This window comes from Centrocercus urophasianus, unplaced genomic scaffold (assembly GCF_019232065.1).
Source record: "Centrocercus urophasianus isolate 14NV4802_14NV808 unplaced genomic scaffold, USGS_Curo_1.0 seq_14, whole genome shotgun sequence".
Classification (NCBI taxonomy): Eukaryota; Metazoa; Chordata; class Aves; order Galliformes; family Phasianidae; genus Centrocercus; species Centrocercus urophasianus.
Window position 1 is genome coordinate 49,854,042 of NW_024884586.1, and position 11,393 is coordinate 49,865,434.

Below are 11,393 nucleotides of genomic sequence, written 5' to 3' on the forward strand. Positions count from 1 at the left end.
CCATGTTTGAACCATTCACCTCTGTCATAAGAGAATATGTCAGTGCATGACCACTGTAGAGTCCATCCTTCTGACATATCTCACAAGAAAAATAAGAATTCAATGCCCCTTCAGCTGGCTTTCAGAAAGATTTATGTTTTTTGTTGTTGAGCTGGATATCATAACTAATGACTTTACTTTAAGTAAAAAATTATTGGACAGATGCTGCCTTCATGTCAAGTTTGATTGAGTAAATGCCAATGAAAAGTAGTTCTTCATACCAAATTCATCTTCTGATGTAGAGAATATCGCTGTATCCTTGACAACAAAGCTTAAAAGAACAGCAAAACAAATGCACTCATTATGTTGACTGAAAATTAAATGGACCAAATCTGGATTGATCACTTCCTTATTGCACAGTTCAGTAGCTGACAGTGTCCTTTGCTCACCTTTCCTTTCAACATTCTTGCTAATGTGTTTCAAAAGTAATAAGCAATGCAATGAGATGGCTGAAAAGAAATGTGGGGACAGAACCCATGCCAAGTATATAAGAAAAGAACATGATATAAGCATTATTCCAGCAAGCTTGACTATAAAACCCATGTTCTGGACAAACACAATGTTTGCATATACAGTACAGTTATTGACAATGGCACTCCATTTAAAAGGTATACTAGTGCCGAGTTTCTTTCTTGATTTAATTTTATGTGAGCACATAATCTTTGTTATTGTGGAGGAAGAGGCATATTGTTCAGACTGTAAGCTTGATAGGCAATACTGATACTCAGATTTGGAGACAAGGGATGTTCATCTGTAGTTAACAAGTTATATTAAAAAAAACATACTGATTTGATAAAGAAGGCTCACATTTTATTTGAGATACTGGGTATACTGAAGTCCCTCCTTATCTAGGTTATCCACATGATCCAAGCAAAAAAATAAAATATATATATATATATAGGTGTGTGTGTGCATATATGTTAGGGGGAAAAGCAGAGTGAGGTGCAAGTAAATGATGCATTTATTCTTAAAGGACATATGAGCATGTGGCTGGCTGGGCAGGCAGTAGAGAACTTGTGTGACAGCTCTTGGTAGAGAAAATAGCATCCATTTTAGTGGGTGATTTGTAAAACAACATATTTACAGAAAGAGTATGCTGCATTTGTTAGCCCTGCTATATCGCTAATATAATAACTAGGCAACATGAGCTAATGTTTTTGAGTAGAACCTATGTAAGATACTGCATGAACACAGTTCCTTTTCAGAAAGCCACTTAACAAATAGACTGAAGAGGACTGCAAGGAGTTGAGGATTCTAGAAATGTAAAGGTATTTTTGTCAAGGAAGAGATGCTTGTGTGCCACACCTGGTGTGAATGAGCAGCTGGAGGGGCCTGGGTACCTCCATACCTCATCTTGGTATAGCTGACAGCTATATAGCACCAGTAAGGGAAGGAGTATGACACTCTCTTGTTCTCAGATAGACAAGTCTGATTTTCACATAGGATTTGTCATATTATAAGCCAAGTCAGGGGGCAGAGGATTGGAGATTTTGTTTTACTCTTTTGCATGGTTGCATTCAGCTTGTCCTCATGCAAGAAATTCTTTTCTACTCAGGAAGGGGGAGAGAGGGAGAAGGGAGAAGGGAGAATAGGAAGGGACAGAAGATTCAATTCTTGAGATGTAAAATCTGAGACTGATTCTCCAGGGAAAAAGTATTGTTCTTTCCTTTCTTGTATTATCAGCATCTTGAATCTCTTGCCATTTCCATGGACACGTATTTATAAAGTCAGGAGGCTGTGACTGTTTCAGATAAACATAATGAAGACAGAGAAACTCCAGTAAACCCCCTGAAAAACAACTTTTTTTTCCTAGCTGCCAGATGCTGGCTGTGTGAGATTTACTGCCAGGAAATGTTTTAGGGTAAAAAAAAAAAGGGTTCTCTGAGAAGTCAGAATCATTATCAATCTGCATAGCTGACAGGCTGTGCTCTAAGTACTATTTGTATTAATAAAAATCCGCTCGTTACATGGCTCATCATGTCAAGTCATCCATGCAGGTGACATAGTGGTCTGAATTTCCACCTGATGAAGTTTAGGGGTCAGTTCTGGGTCAAAAAGAAATCAGAGCCACAGGAAAGACCATTTATGAAACACATAGCCTGTACACACATAGGGAACAACTTGGTCTCTATACAGGTTATCTGGTTTGTGAACTATGGTGTCACCCTCCAGGCTGGTTCCCACTGTTTCATAGGAGCTTTCTTGACTGTAGGAAGTATAAAAGAAGGTCCTAAATTATTTATTGCTGACTCTGTACTGCAAGAAATGCAAATCAGAAATCATGAGTGTTACAGTTGCATTTCTGAGAGTAGGAGTATGCTGTGCTTATGAGAAGAGAGGTACTTCCTAAGGCTTCTTTTGGGGTCTGGTATATTTGCACAATCCTTAGGGACACCTGGATATATTTACCTGCCTTTGATGCCTTGCATGGTTGTGGGAATGAAGATTCAGCTGTAGATCCCTAGGTTCTCACTGTGCTGCATTGGGTTGGGAAAAAGACAGAGGTCTTCCACGTAGAAGGCTGCTCATTTTCTTTGAGTGGGTAGCAACAGAAGATTTTACATGGGAATGGCTACAGCTCATCGACAAGGAGATGTGGAGGTAAGAGGCAGCAGCCTGACAGAGGTGGAGTTCAGGAGGAAATGTGGGGAACACAGAAGGAAAGGAGACAATCCAGTCTTTCAGGAACAACAGCACCAGGGTGAAGAATGTGACTGGGAGGAGAAGGCTAAGGGTGCCCACCTAGAAATGAATAGGGGAACACACTGGCAGCTCCGGAGGTTGAAGTGAAAACATAATAAGATGAGATGAGTGGCGAAGAAAGGAAAAGCAGCCAAGGAAGTTCCCAAGGAAGAGAGGAAACGATGGTGAAAGCAACTGGGAACCAGAGCCCTAGGAGAAGGCACAGGCAGCAGGAGGGATTCATGGCTGGTTGCCTCTGGAGTGTTCTGCAGAGGCCCAGAAAGCTGCTTTGTTCTTTTCATTTAAGAGAACTGTCACTGCACTGTCTTGGTTTGTCTGCAGATAATGAAAATCAAGGTAAAGGCTAATGAGGCAGTAATAAGCAAGAACGTAAGTTCATTTCCAAAATTAAACAACGGACTTAAGGGGATTTACAGCATCCATCTGAAAAATTATTTACATTTCCTGTGGTGACTTGCTATTAATGTAGTTTAAATCAATAAGAAATTAACTCCCAGCTGTTCCAAGATGCTATGAATTAAAAAAAGTCATAAGAATCAATTAATAAACAGGCAACTGGTACAAACACATGGCCAACGCTAATTGCAGCTTTCCAAGGGCTATTCTAGCCATTGCCTTAGCTGTCTCCCAGAGCAGACAAGAAGGTGCAGATCTTCTGGTGCTTGCTATGGCGTGACTATGCACATCCCAGTGCATGCAGGTACACTGCTGTGTCCTGCAAGCACCCACACTCATCCTCCCTCCTCCGTCGCTCCCTCTGTGGTCCTCCTCCCTTTTCAAAGCACAGCCCTGTTTGTGTAGGCCTAATGCAATCCCTTACAGCTAAAAGAAAAAGTCCCATTAACTCCAGTATGCTTTAGAGTAAACCCTGCGGGCACAATCTCTCTCAGTATTGCTGTAAGAAAAGGTCATTCTTGTAGCACTAATAATGTACATTGTGTTAGCATCACCACATACCCGTTTTCTTTTAATCACAGAGGCATTTCCCGTTGTTATTCTCAGATACCAAAACTCTCTCAAATATGTCTTGTGCTCCTGGTGGGTGGGTGGGGAGTGCAAGCCATCATACAAAGGGGCTGTCATCTTCCTGATCAGTTTCCTGATTTTTCCTCAGATGTTCGGTGGCTCTTTGTGCACTGTGAGCTCACAGCACTGGTGAGCAGCAGATCCCCAGTGTACACCATTTGTGTGAGCCATGCAGAAGACTTCAAACATCCAGGCACTGACAGACTGTGGTCACCACTGAACTGCTGAGAGCTCCCCAAGGGCAAGGAGCTTCCCCTGTAACACACAGGCATCACAGAACCATAGAAACATTCGGGTTGAAAAAGAGCTCCAAGATCCTAAAGCCCAACCCCACCCCACCGTGCCCACTGCCCACATCCCTTAGTGCCACAACCCCACTGTTCAGGAACACCTCCACTGACCCACCACTCCCTGGGCAGTTGTGCCAGTGCCTAACCACTCCTTTGGAGAATAAATATTTCCTAATATCTAATCTGACCCTCCCCTTGTGCAATTCGAGGCCATTCCCTATTGCCCTATCACTGTTACCTTGGAGCAGGCCTGCCACCTTGCTGCAGCCTCCTTTCAGAGAGTTGTAGGGAGTGATCAAATGCAAAGCCTCATGAAACACATACAGAGAATGATGGTGCATCTTTGGAAAGGCACAAGGAGCTGCTGCTGCATTCACTGTGCTAGTGAGCACAGCAGACAGTCAGGGAGTAGTAAAATAAGCTGTTCCTTCAAAGTGTACTAGAACCTGACAGCTTACAGCCTGCCAAACCTTATAGGAACATGACTTCTCATTAGCACAAACTGAGAGTTCCTGTCCCAGAAGTGCTGAGCAGAAAGCTGGTGGAGTTAGGACTTAGGTAAAGCTTGAAATGTAAGGTTTTATCTCTTCGTCAGTCCTGCTTCCTGTTACTGCTTCTTACTGTTAACTATTTAACTGCCCTATTGATACTTTGGTGTGTGCTGCATTGCCACGCAGATGGACATACCTGCCTCCAGGATGGGAAATGCTCCTTGCAAAGCAACATTTATGTGACCAGCTGTATTTAAACAGTGAATGGAAATGTGAAGTTTCTGGACTTGAGATGGCTCCTAAAGATTGCAGAATAACAGCAGCAGTACACTCAATGTGTATAATAGTACCAACCTGCTTTATCCATGTATATCTTTGAATGTATCTTTGAATCTGACTTCTACTAGGCTGCAGCTCTTTCAGTGTGTGTGATTCAGGTTCAGTGTCCCAGGGGCAGCTGCAGAAATCCTGCCTTGTATGGGGAGCATGGCTGGCCGATCTGCTGAAGTGCTGCTGTGATTGTAAGTTTTGGAAAATCTGTTAATGACTTAGCTTAAAATGCATCAAACGTTCTTGGAGCTTGCTAACTGATTGTTGCAAAAATAATCATTATGGTGCATTATGCTGAAGTGTTTGTTTTATACTAATTGTTCTGACCTTCTTCATCTGTATTTGATGAGATTTCTATGCATAATTAAAAGGCCCTCCAGGAAAAAAAAAAAAAGTCAGCAAACTAATCTATAGGACAAGTAAATGCAGAGATATCTGCTATCACCTTAAGTCATTTAAAATTCAGTCTTCCTTTTCCTTGAAGATTCTTCCTTCATCACTGCTTAGTGTGAGCTAATTATAAGCTACGTTCGCCTGTTAAGATGCATGCTTTTTTTTTCTATAGTGAAGATATCCATTTGATTATACTATAAGGCAACCATCTGCTTCCTTAGGAGCCCCAGGGCCGTGTGTGGAGGCCGTGTCCTTTGTGTCCTGCAGAAAGTTGGGGAGCTGCCAGGCAGAAGCCCAGTGCCTCCAACCAATGCCTGCTGCTGCCTCAGGCAGCTCTCCTCACTTCTGGGGCATGCCAGTGGGCCCATAGAAAAATACATAGTTAAGTTTTGATTAAAATAACAGTAGTGCATGCGAGGAAATTTAATTTGAAGTAAGCTAACTATCTCATGCCTTCAAGATGGGAGTTAATTTTGCCTGCTCATCTCTTAGGGATTTCTCTTCTTGGTCTCCTGGAAAAGACCCCTGGAATGTGGCAATGGGTTACGTCTTTGGAATTTAAAAAGTTCACTCCACATCTTGTGTGTGGGGCTTGCTCTGTCTCTGAAAGATGTTTGAGCACTGGGGATGCCCTCTCAGCTTAGTAATTTGACTGGATGCTGATTCTTAGCTTCATTTAAAAAAATAGAGGCATTTGTAGTGGTGATTTCTGAATGTGGATATTAAGGGGAAATGGTTTGAAGTTGAGGGACGGCAGATGGAGGTTGGATGTCAGGGGGAAGTTCTTTGCTGTGAGAGTGGTGAGGTCCTGGAACAGCTGCCCAGAGAGGCTGTGATGCCCCGTCCATCCCTGGAGGTGTTCAAGGCCAGGTTGGATGGGGCCCTGGGCAGCCTGGGCTGCTGTGAAATGGGGAGGTTGGTGGCCCTGCATTGGTGGGGGGTTGGAGCTTCATGATCTTCAGGTCCCGTCCAACCCTGGCCATTCTATGATTCTACGATTCTATGATTCTATGATACTGCTGTTTACAACAGGAAAAAGAGTTTGGGTGCTTCTCCCCAAACGCTTTTTCTTGCCAGCTAAACCCAGTAGCCAACACAACAAAAGATTGGAAAAGACCTCCATGATCATCAAGTCCAAGGGCCAGCCCATCCCCACCATGCCCACTGACCACGTCCCTCAGTGCCACATCTACACACTTCTCAAACACCTCCAGAGACTCTATCACCCCTCTGGGCAGCCTATTCCAATGCCTGAGAGCTCATTCCGAGAAAAAACGTTTCTCAGTATCCAACTTGACTCTCCTCTGGCACTACTTGAGAGCACCACCTCCTATCCTATCACTAGTTACATGGAAGCAGATGCTGACCCCTCCTAGCCTCCAGATCCTGTCAGGGAGCTGTAGAGAGCAGTGAGGGCTCCCCTGAGCCTCCTCTTCTCCACGCTGACCCACCCAGCTCCCTCAGCCGTGTCTCCTGAGCCCTCCCAGCTCCATTCCCCTCACCGCACACGTTCCAGGGCTGAGGGGTTTGGCCTCTTCTCCCAGGCAACGAGCAGGACACGGGATAATGGCCGCAAGTTGTATCAGAGGAGGTTTAGATTAGACATAAGGAAGAACTATTTATCTCAGAGAGTGGTCAGGCTCTGGAATGGCTGCCCAGAGAGGTGGTGGAGTCGCCGTCCCTGGCAGTGTTCAAGAGGCGTCTGGATGACGTGCTGCGTCATATGGTTTAGTGCTGGTGGTGGCAGTGGTGATGAGGAGATGGTTGGACTAGATGATCTGGTAGGTCGTTTCCAACCCTGTGATTCTATGACTCTATGATCATGCTCCCATCCTACAGGGCCATCTCCTTAGCTGCCAGAGCACTCGATGCCTACGGGGCTGCCTTGGTTCAGAGCTCACAGGCTCCCAGCCCAGCCTTTCTCTGTTAGCCTTCGAGAAATACTCCTGCTTCGTGCACGTGTGATTCTGTAACATGGAGCAGACGCTGCTCAGTGGGCAGCGGCACTTGCTCCTACATATTTTCTCTACAGCAACACCTCACCCAAAGGAGCCAGAGCCCGTGCAGCTGCAGAGGCCGCTGCACACAGGGGCATCCTAATATTCATTGTCAGAGCCCTTCTAGCAGCCTGGCTTGAGCCAGCCAGCCTTTGCCTGAGAGCACCTTCAGACCACCGGAGGCTGAGGGAGCAGTCAGCAAAGGGCCGCGTGACGTCAGGTGCGCAGATCTTGACACGACTGTCACCAACCTTCAGCTTTGCTCCCTCTGTGGCATATCAGCACTAAGATGAGTTTTGTGCATAGTTTGAAAATTCTTACGTTTCTTGAAAAGTCACAGGACTCCAAATGAATTTCAAGGGACTGTGTATTTGGAACATAACCAGGGGTGTCACATGAGGAGCACAGCATCCATGCAACGTGTCACCCGATTTTCTTTTTGAGAAAGGCCTGGGGGGCTCCTGCTGCTCTGTACAGGGTATCCCCATGAGCCATGGCTGTGGCCGCCCAGGGCAGCTGAGGGAGAAGGGCCAAAGGGTGGGGTCGGGCTGCCCGTTTGTGACATCAGCTGGAATGCATAGCATCACAATGCAGGGGATGGCTTTAGGGCCGCTGTCAGGCAGCGCGGCTGCAGTTTGACGTGGGCCATTGGTGAGTGCAGCAGCAGGGGAAGGTCGGGCTGGATGAGGGAAGTGGTGCAAACGCCGGCCCCTGTGGAAGTGCCACAGGCAGTGCTTGGAACCGTCCCTGCCAGCCCTGGCCTCGCTCCCTGCTGCCACCCAGCTCCCTCGTACCCACTGCTCCCCCCGAGCACAGGGCCATGCAGCTGCTGGCCCTGCTCCTTCCCAGTCCCACTGAACCCCTCTCTCCCATCTCTTGCAGATCATGGCTTTCGTGCTTATTCTCGCCTTGTTGGTGAGGGCTCTTAGTGACAATGCGGTCATGCTCGAGGGCGTGCAGCAGCAGGAGGTCAATCTGCGAGAGCAGATGACACAACTGCAGCACGAGACAGAGCAAAGGATTGTGGAGCAGAGATGGGTGGACATGCCAGCTCTGCTCTTTACTCTGCTGAATTACTGGCAGATCTGGTTCTATATGGGACTGTTTTTCCTGCTCTTTTGGAACATGTGGCAGTCCAAAAAAATGAACCAGCATGATGACAGCAGCAGTGGAGAGGACAGCTTCAGCAGCGAGGAGGAGGCAGCGGGGGCAGAGCAAAAGGAAGAGGAACAGGAGAAACAGGTGGAACAGGTGGAAAAGGTGGAAAAGGTGAAAAAGGTGGAACAGGAGAAAAAGGTGAAGCAGAAGGAAAAGGTGAAACAGGAGAAAAAGGTGAAGCAGAAGAAAAAGGTGAAACAGGAGGAAAAGGTGGAACAGAAGAAAAAGGTGAAGCAGAAGGTAAAGGTGAAACAGGAGGAAAAGGTGGAACAGGAGAAAAAGGTGGAGCAGAAGGAAAAGGTGAAACAGGAGGAAAAGGTGGAACAAGAGAAAAAGGTGGAGCAGAAGGAAAAGCTGGAGCAGGAGGAAAAGCTGGAGCAGGAGGAAAAGGTGGAACAGGAGGAACAGGAACAACAGGACGAGGTAGACTTCTACAGAATACCCTGGACCAGATTTATTGCAGAGCGTGCTCTTCTAAAGGCACAAGGAAGGCCGTCCAGATGCCAGCTGGTGGAGGAGCTGATGAGCGACTTCCTGCTGGCCTGCAGATTTGTCTGGTCAAACAGTTTCTTTCCAACCATGCGGTCTGCCATCGGGGTGGGCAGCGCCTTTGAAGGCTGGAGTCCCCGGGAGGAGGACACTGTGTACCGCCTGCTCGTGCCTGTGGAGGCCCCCCGCGGGCACCTCTTCCACCTGGAGCTGTTGGATGAAGAGGAAGAGCTGGCAAAGTACCCCCGCGTCCGCGTGGTACTGAAGTGCATGTGCGAGAGGGAGCAGCAGCTGGGGGACGTGCTGTGCTTCCTCCACCACCCTATGGAAAACCTGATGCAAAATCAGGACCCCAGCCTCCTACAGACCCTCTGCACTGACGTCTACCTGGATGTGGAGAAAATGGTCACCTGGTTCAGGGTACAGGTGGCAACAATCTGGAACACCACCCTTCAGGCAGACGCCTACAACCTAAAGGTGCTGCCCTCCAGACGCTCCTGTAAGCTCCAGCTGACAAACACCTCCAGCGGGGAAAAAATCCTGGTTGAGCTGCTGTTCGGGGTGCAGCAAGGCAACTCGGACATCTACCTGAGCAGCCAGACCACAGAGGGCAGCTTTACGCCCAGCACCGTATGGTCGCATAGCTCTGCTGTGGCGGAAAAGAAGTACTTCCAGTACTTGCTCAAGAAGGCTGGAGAGAACAGTGTCATCCAGAGGTGCCTGAGGTTCTTATCCCACACCCTGGTGGGCATGGGCTTTTCCAACTATATCCTCAAGACCCTCGTCTTCCACCTCGTGAACATCGTCCCTTTGGGGAACTGGCAAAGGAGGAATTTCCTCAGTCGGCTGGAGAATATCCTGCAGTACCTGCTATTCTGCCTGAAGTACAAACGCCTGGTCCACTTCTTCATTGGCAATAAGATGATGCCCGACGAGGTTATCCTGCCGCACAGCTTCCGGACAGCCACCCCGCTCAACCTCTTACAGCACCTGGAGGACGACCCGGACGCCGAGTCCAGGGCACTGCGTGACTTCAGGGTGCTGAGAGATCGCTTCTTCAGACTGCTGCTGTTTGGACGCTGAGAGAGTTCTTTGTCTGAACTCTTCTCTCTTTTTGGCTCTAAGCTCACATGCTGTGAGCAATAAGACTCTGGCCTGTCTAGGAGGCCAGAGGTGGGTGTTGCCATGTGGCAGTCAGCACCAGTTTGTGGACAGTTTACATTTGAAAGGATTTCTTTGGAGAGAGTTTCCTGGTGGGAGATCTGGCCTGTGACCAAATGACTCCAGCTTGGTACAGGAGATCTGGGGATAGTACCACTGTATCCTGTGAAGGCAAGATGCAAGTGGGCACTTCCCTGCTCCCTCTTACCTGCTGGCAAGGCCCGGAAGATGGGAACAAAAGGAATTCTTGCTATGGTCCACAAAACAAGAAGCTGTCATTCCAACAACAGCTGACTCAACCTCTCTGGACTTGACTTCTAAGTTTGTACTGTCATCGGAAAAAGTCGTTGCTGTGGTCGTCGTCATCATCCGAACAACAACCTCCGACGGCCCATCGCTACTGAGGATCAACATCTGAGCTACGAGTTACGCTGGAGACCCAGTGGTGACTCACTGTCTCTTGCTATCTACAGAGACTCCTTGCTTTTATTTCCAATCTCTTTTCCATCACCCGACCTACCTTTCCATCTCCCTAGGCAACTAGGATTTGCAATAAACTGGTCGGGCCAACATTTGACCTGTTGTGTCTTAATTTTGCCGTCGTGTGCACAGATATCAAAAGAACCTCCTAAATCTCCCTCCTATAAATTGGAGCAAGACAGCCTTCGTGTGCAGAGCTCTGCTTGCCGGGAGCACCGCACACGGCAGCCGTTCCCTGCTACCACACCGTGAGGAGCCGGACCCCGTGCAGCTGAAGAGGTGTCTGCACAGAGCTTCTAACAGAGACTCCTGTTACAGCTGGGCAGGGACCGCCCGGCCTCTCCGAGAGCCGCGTCCCTTTTGTTCCGGGAGCTTTGGCCTCTGCACAAAAGCCAAGAAATGCCTTGCTCAACTCAGAGCTGTGTTTGAGTGTGACCTGTGCAAGGAGGGACTGCAGCGTCAGCTGCACAGTGCCGTGGTGAGACGGCTTCAGAATACTGCCATGACGGGAGAGTCCACCGTCCCCTGGGGCAGTGAGATCTGTGCTCGGTCACCCTCAATTTCAGAGGATGCTCTGTGATGTTCAACCAGCCTCATGTGTCCTTTTAGGGAGGCCGAATGCCATTCTGTTTTGTCAGAACCTCTATCAGCTGGGGCAGGCATGTAAGTTCAGAGGAAAATCACAGAATTAATCAGAAAAAAAGCTTTCATGCTTGGTTCCTCCCTTCCCACTCTTGGGAATTGAAGCCCTTGACGCCTTCCCTGCCCTGGCAGTTACGCTGACCGTTACAACGGCCCTCCCGGCCCCACACTCTGCCTCAGCGCTGCCTCTCCTC

The 11,393-nt window shown here is 47.9% G+C and overlaps 1 protein-coding gene across 1 annotated transcript; it reads left to right on the plus strand.

Moving 5' to 3' along the window:
• The first annotated feature begins 8,154 nt into the window (after positions 1 to 8,154).
• Positions 8,155 to 9,999, plus strand: LOC122158330 (inositol 1,4,5-trisphosphate receptor-interacting protein-like 1). The gene is made up of 3 exons (XM_042814967.1): positions 8,155 to 8,437; positions 8,483 to 8,529; positions 8,674 to 9,999. The coding sequence occupies exons 1-3, from the start codon at positions 8,155 to 8,157 to the stop codon at positions 9,997 to 9,999; spliced, it is 1,656 nt and encodes a 551-aa protein (XP_042670901.1).
• Positions 10,000 to 11,393: the final 1,394 nt, after the last annotated feature.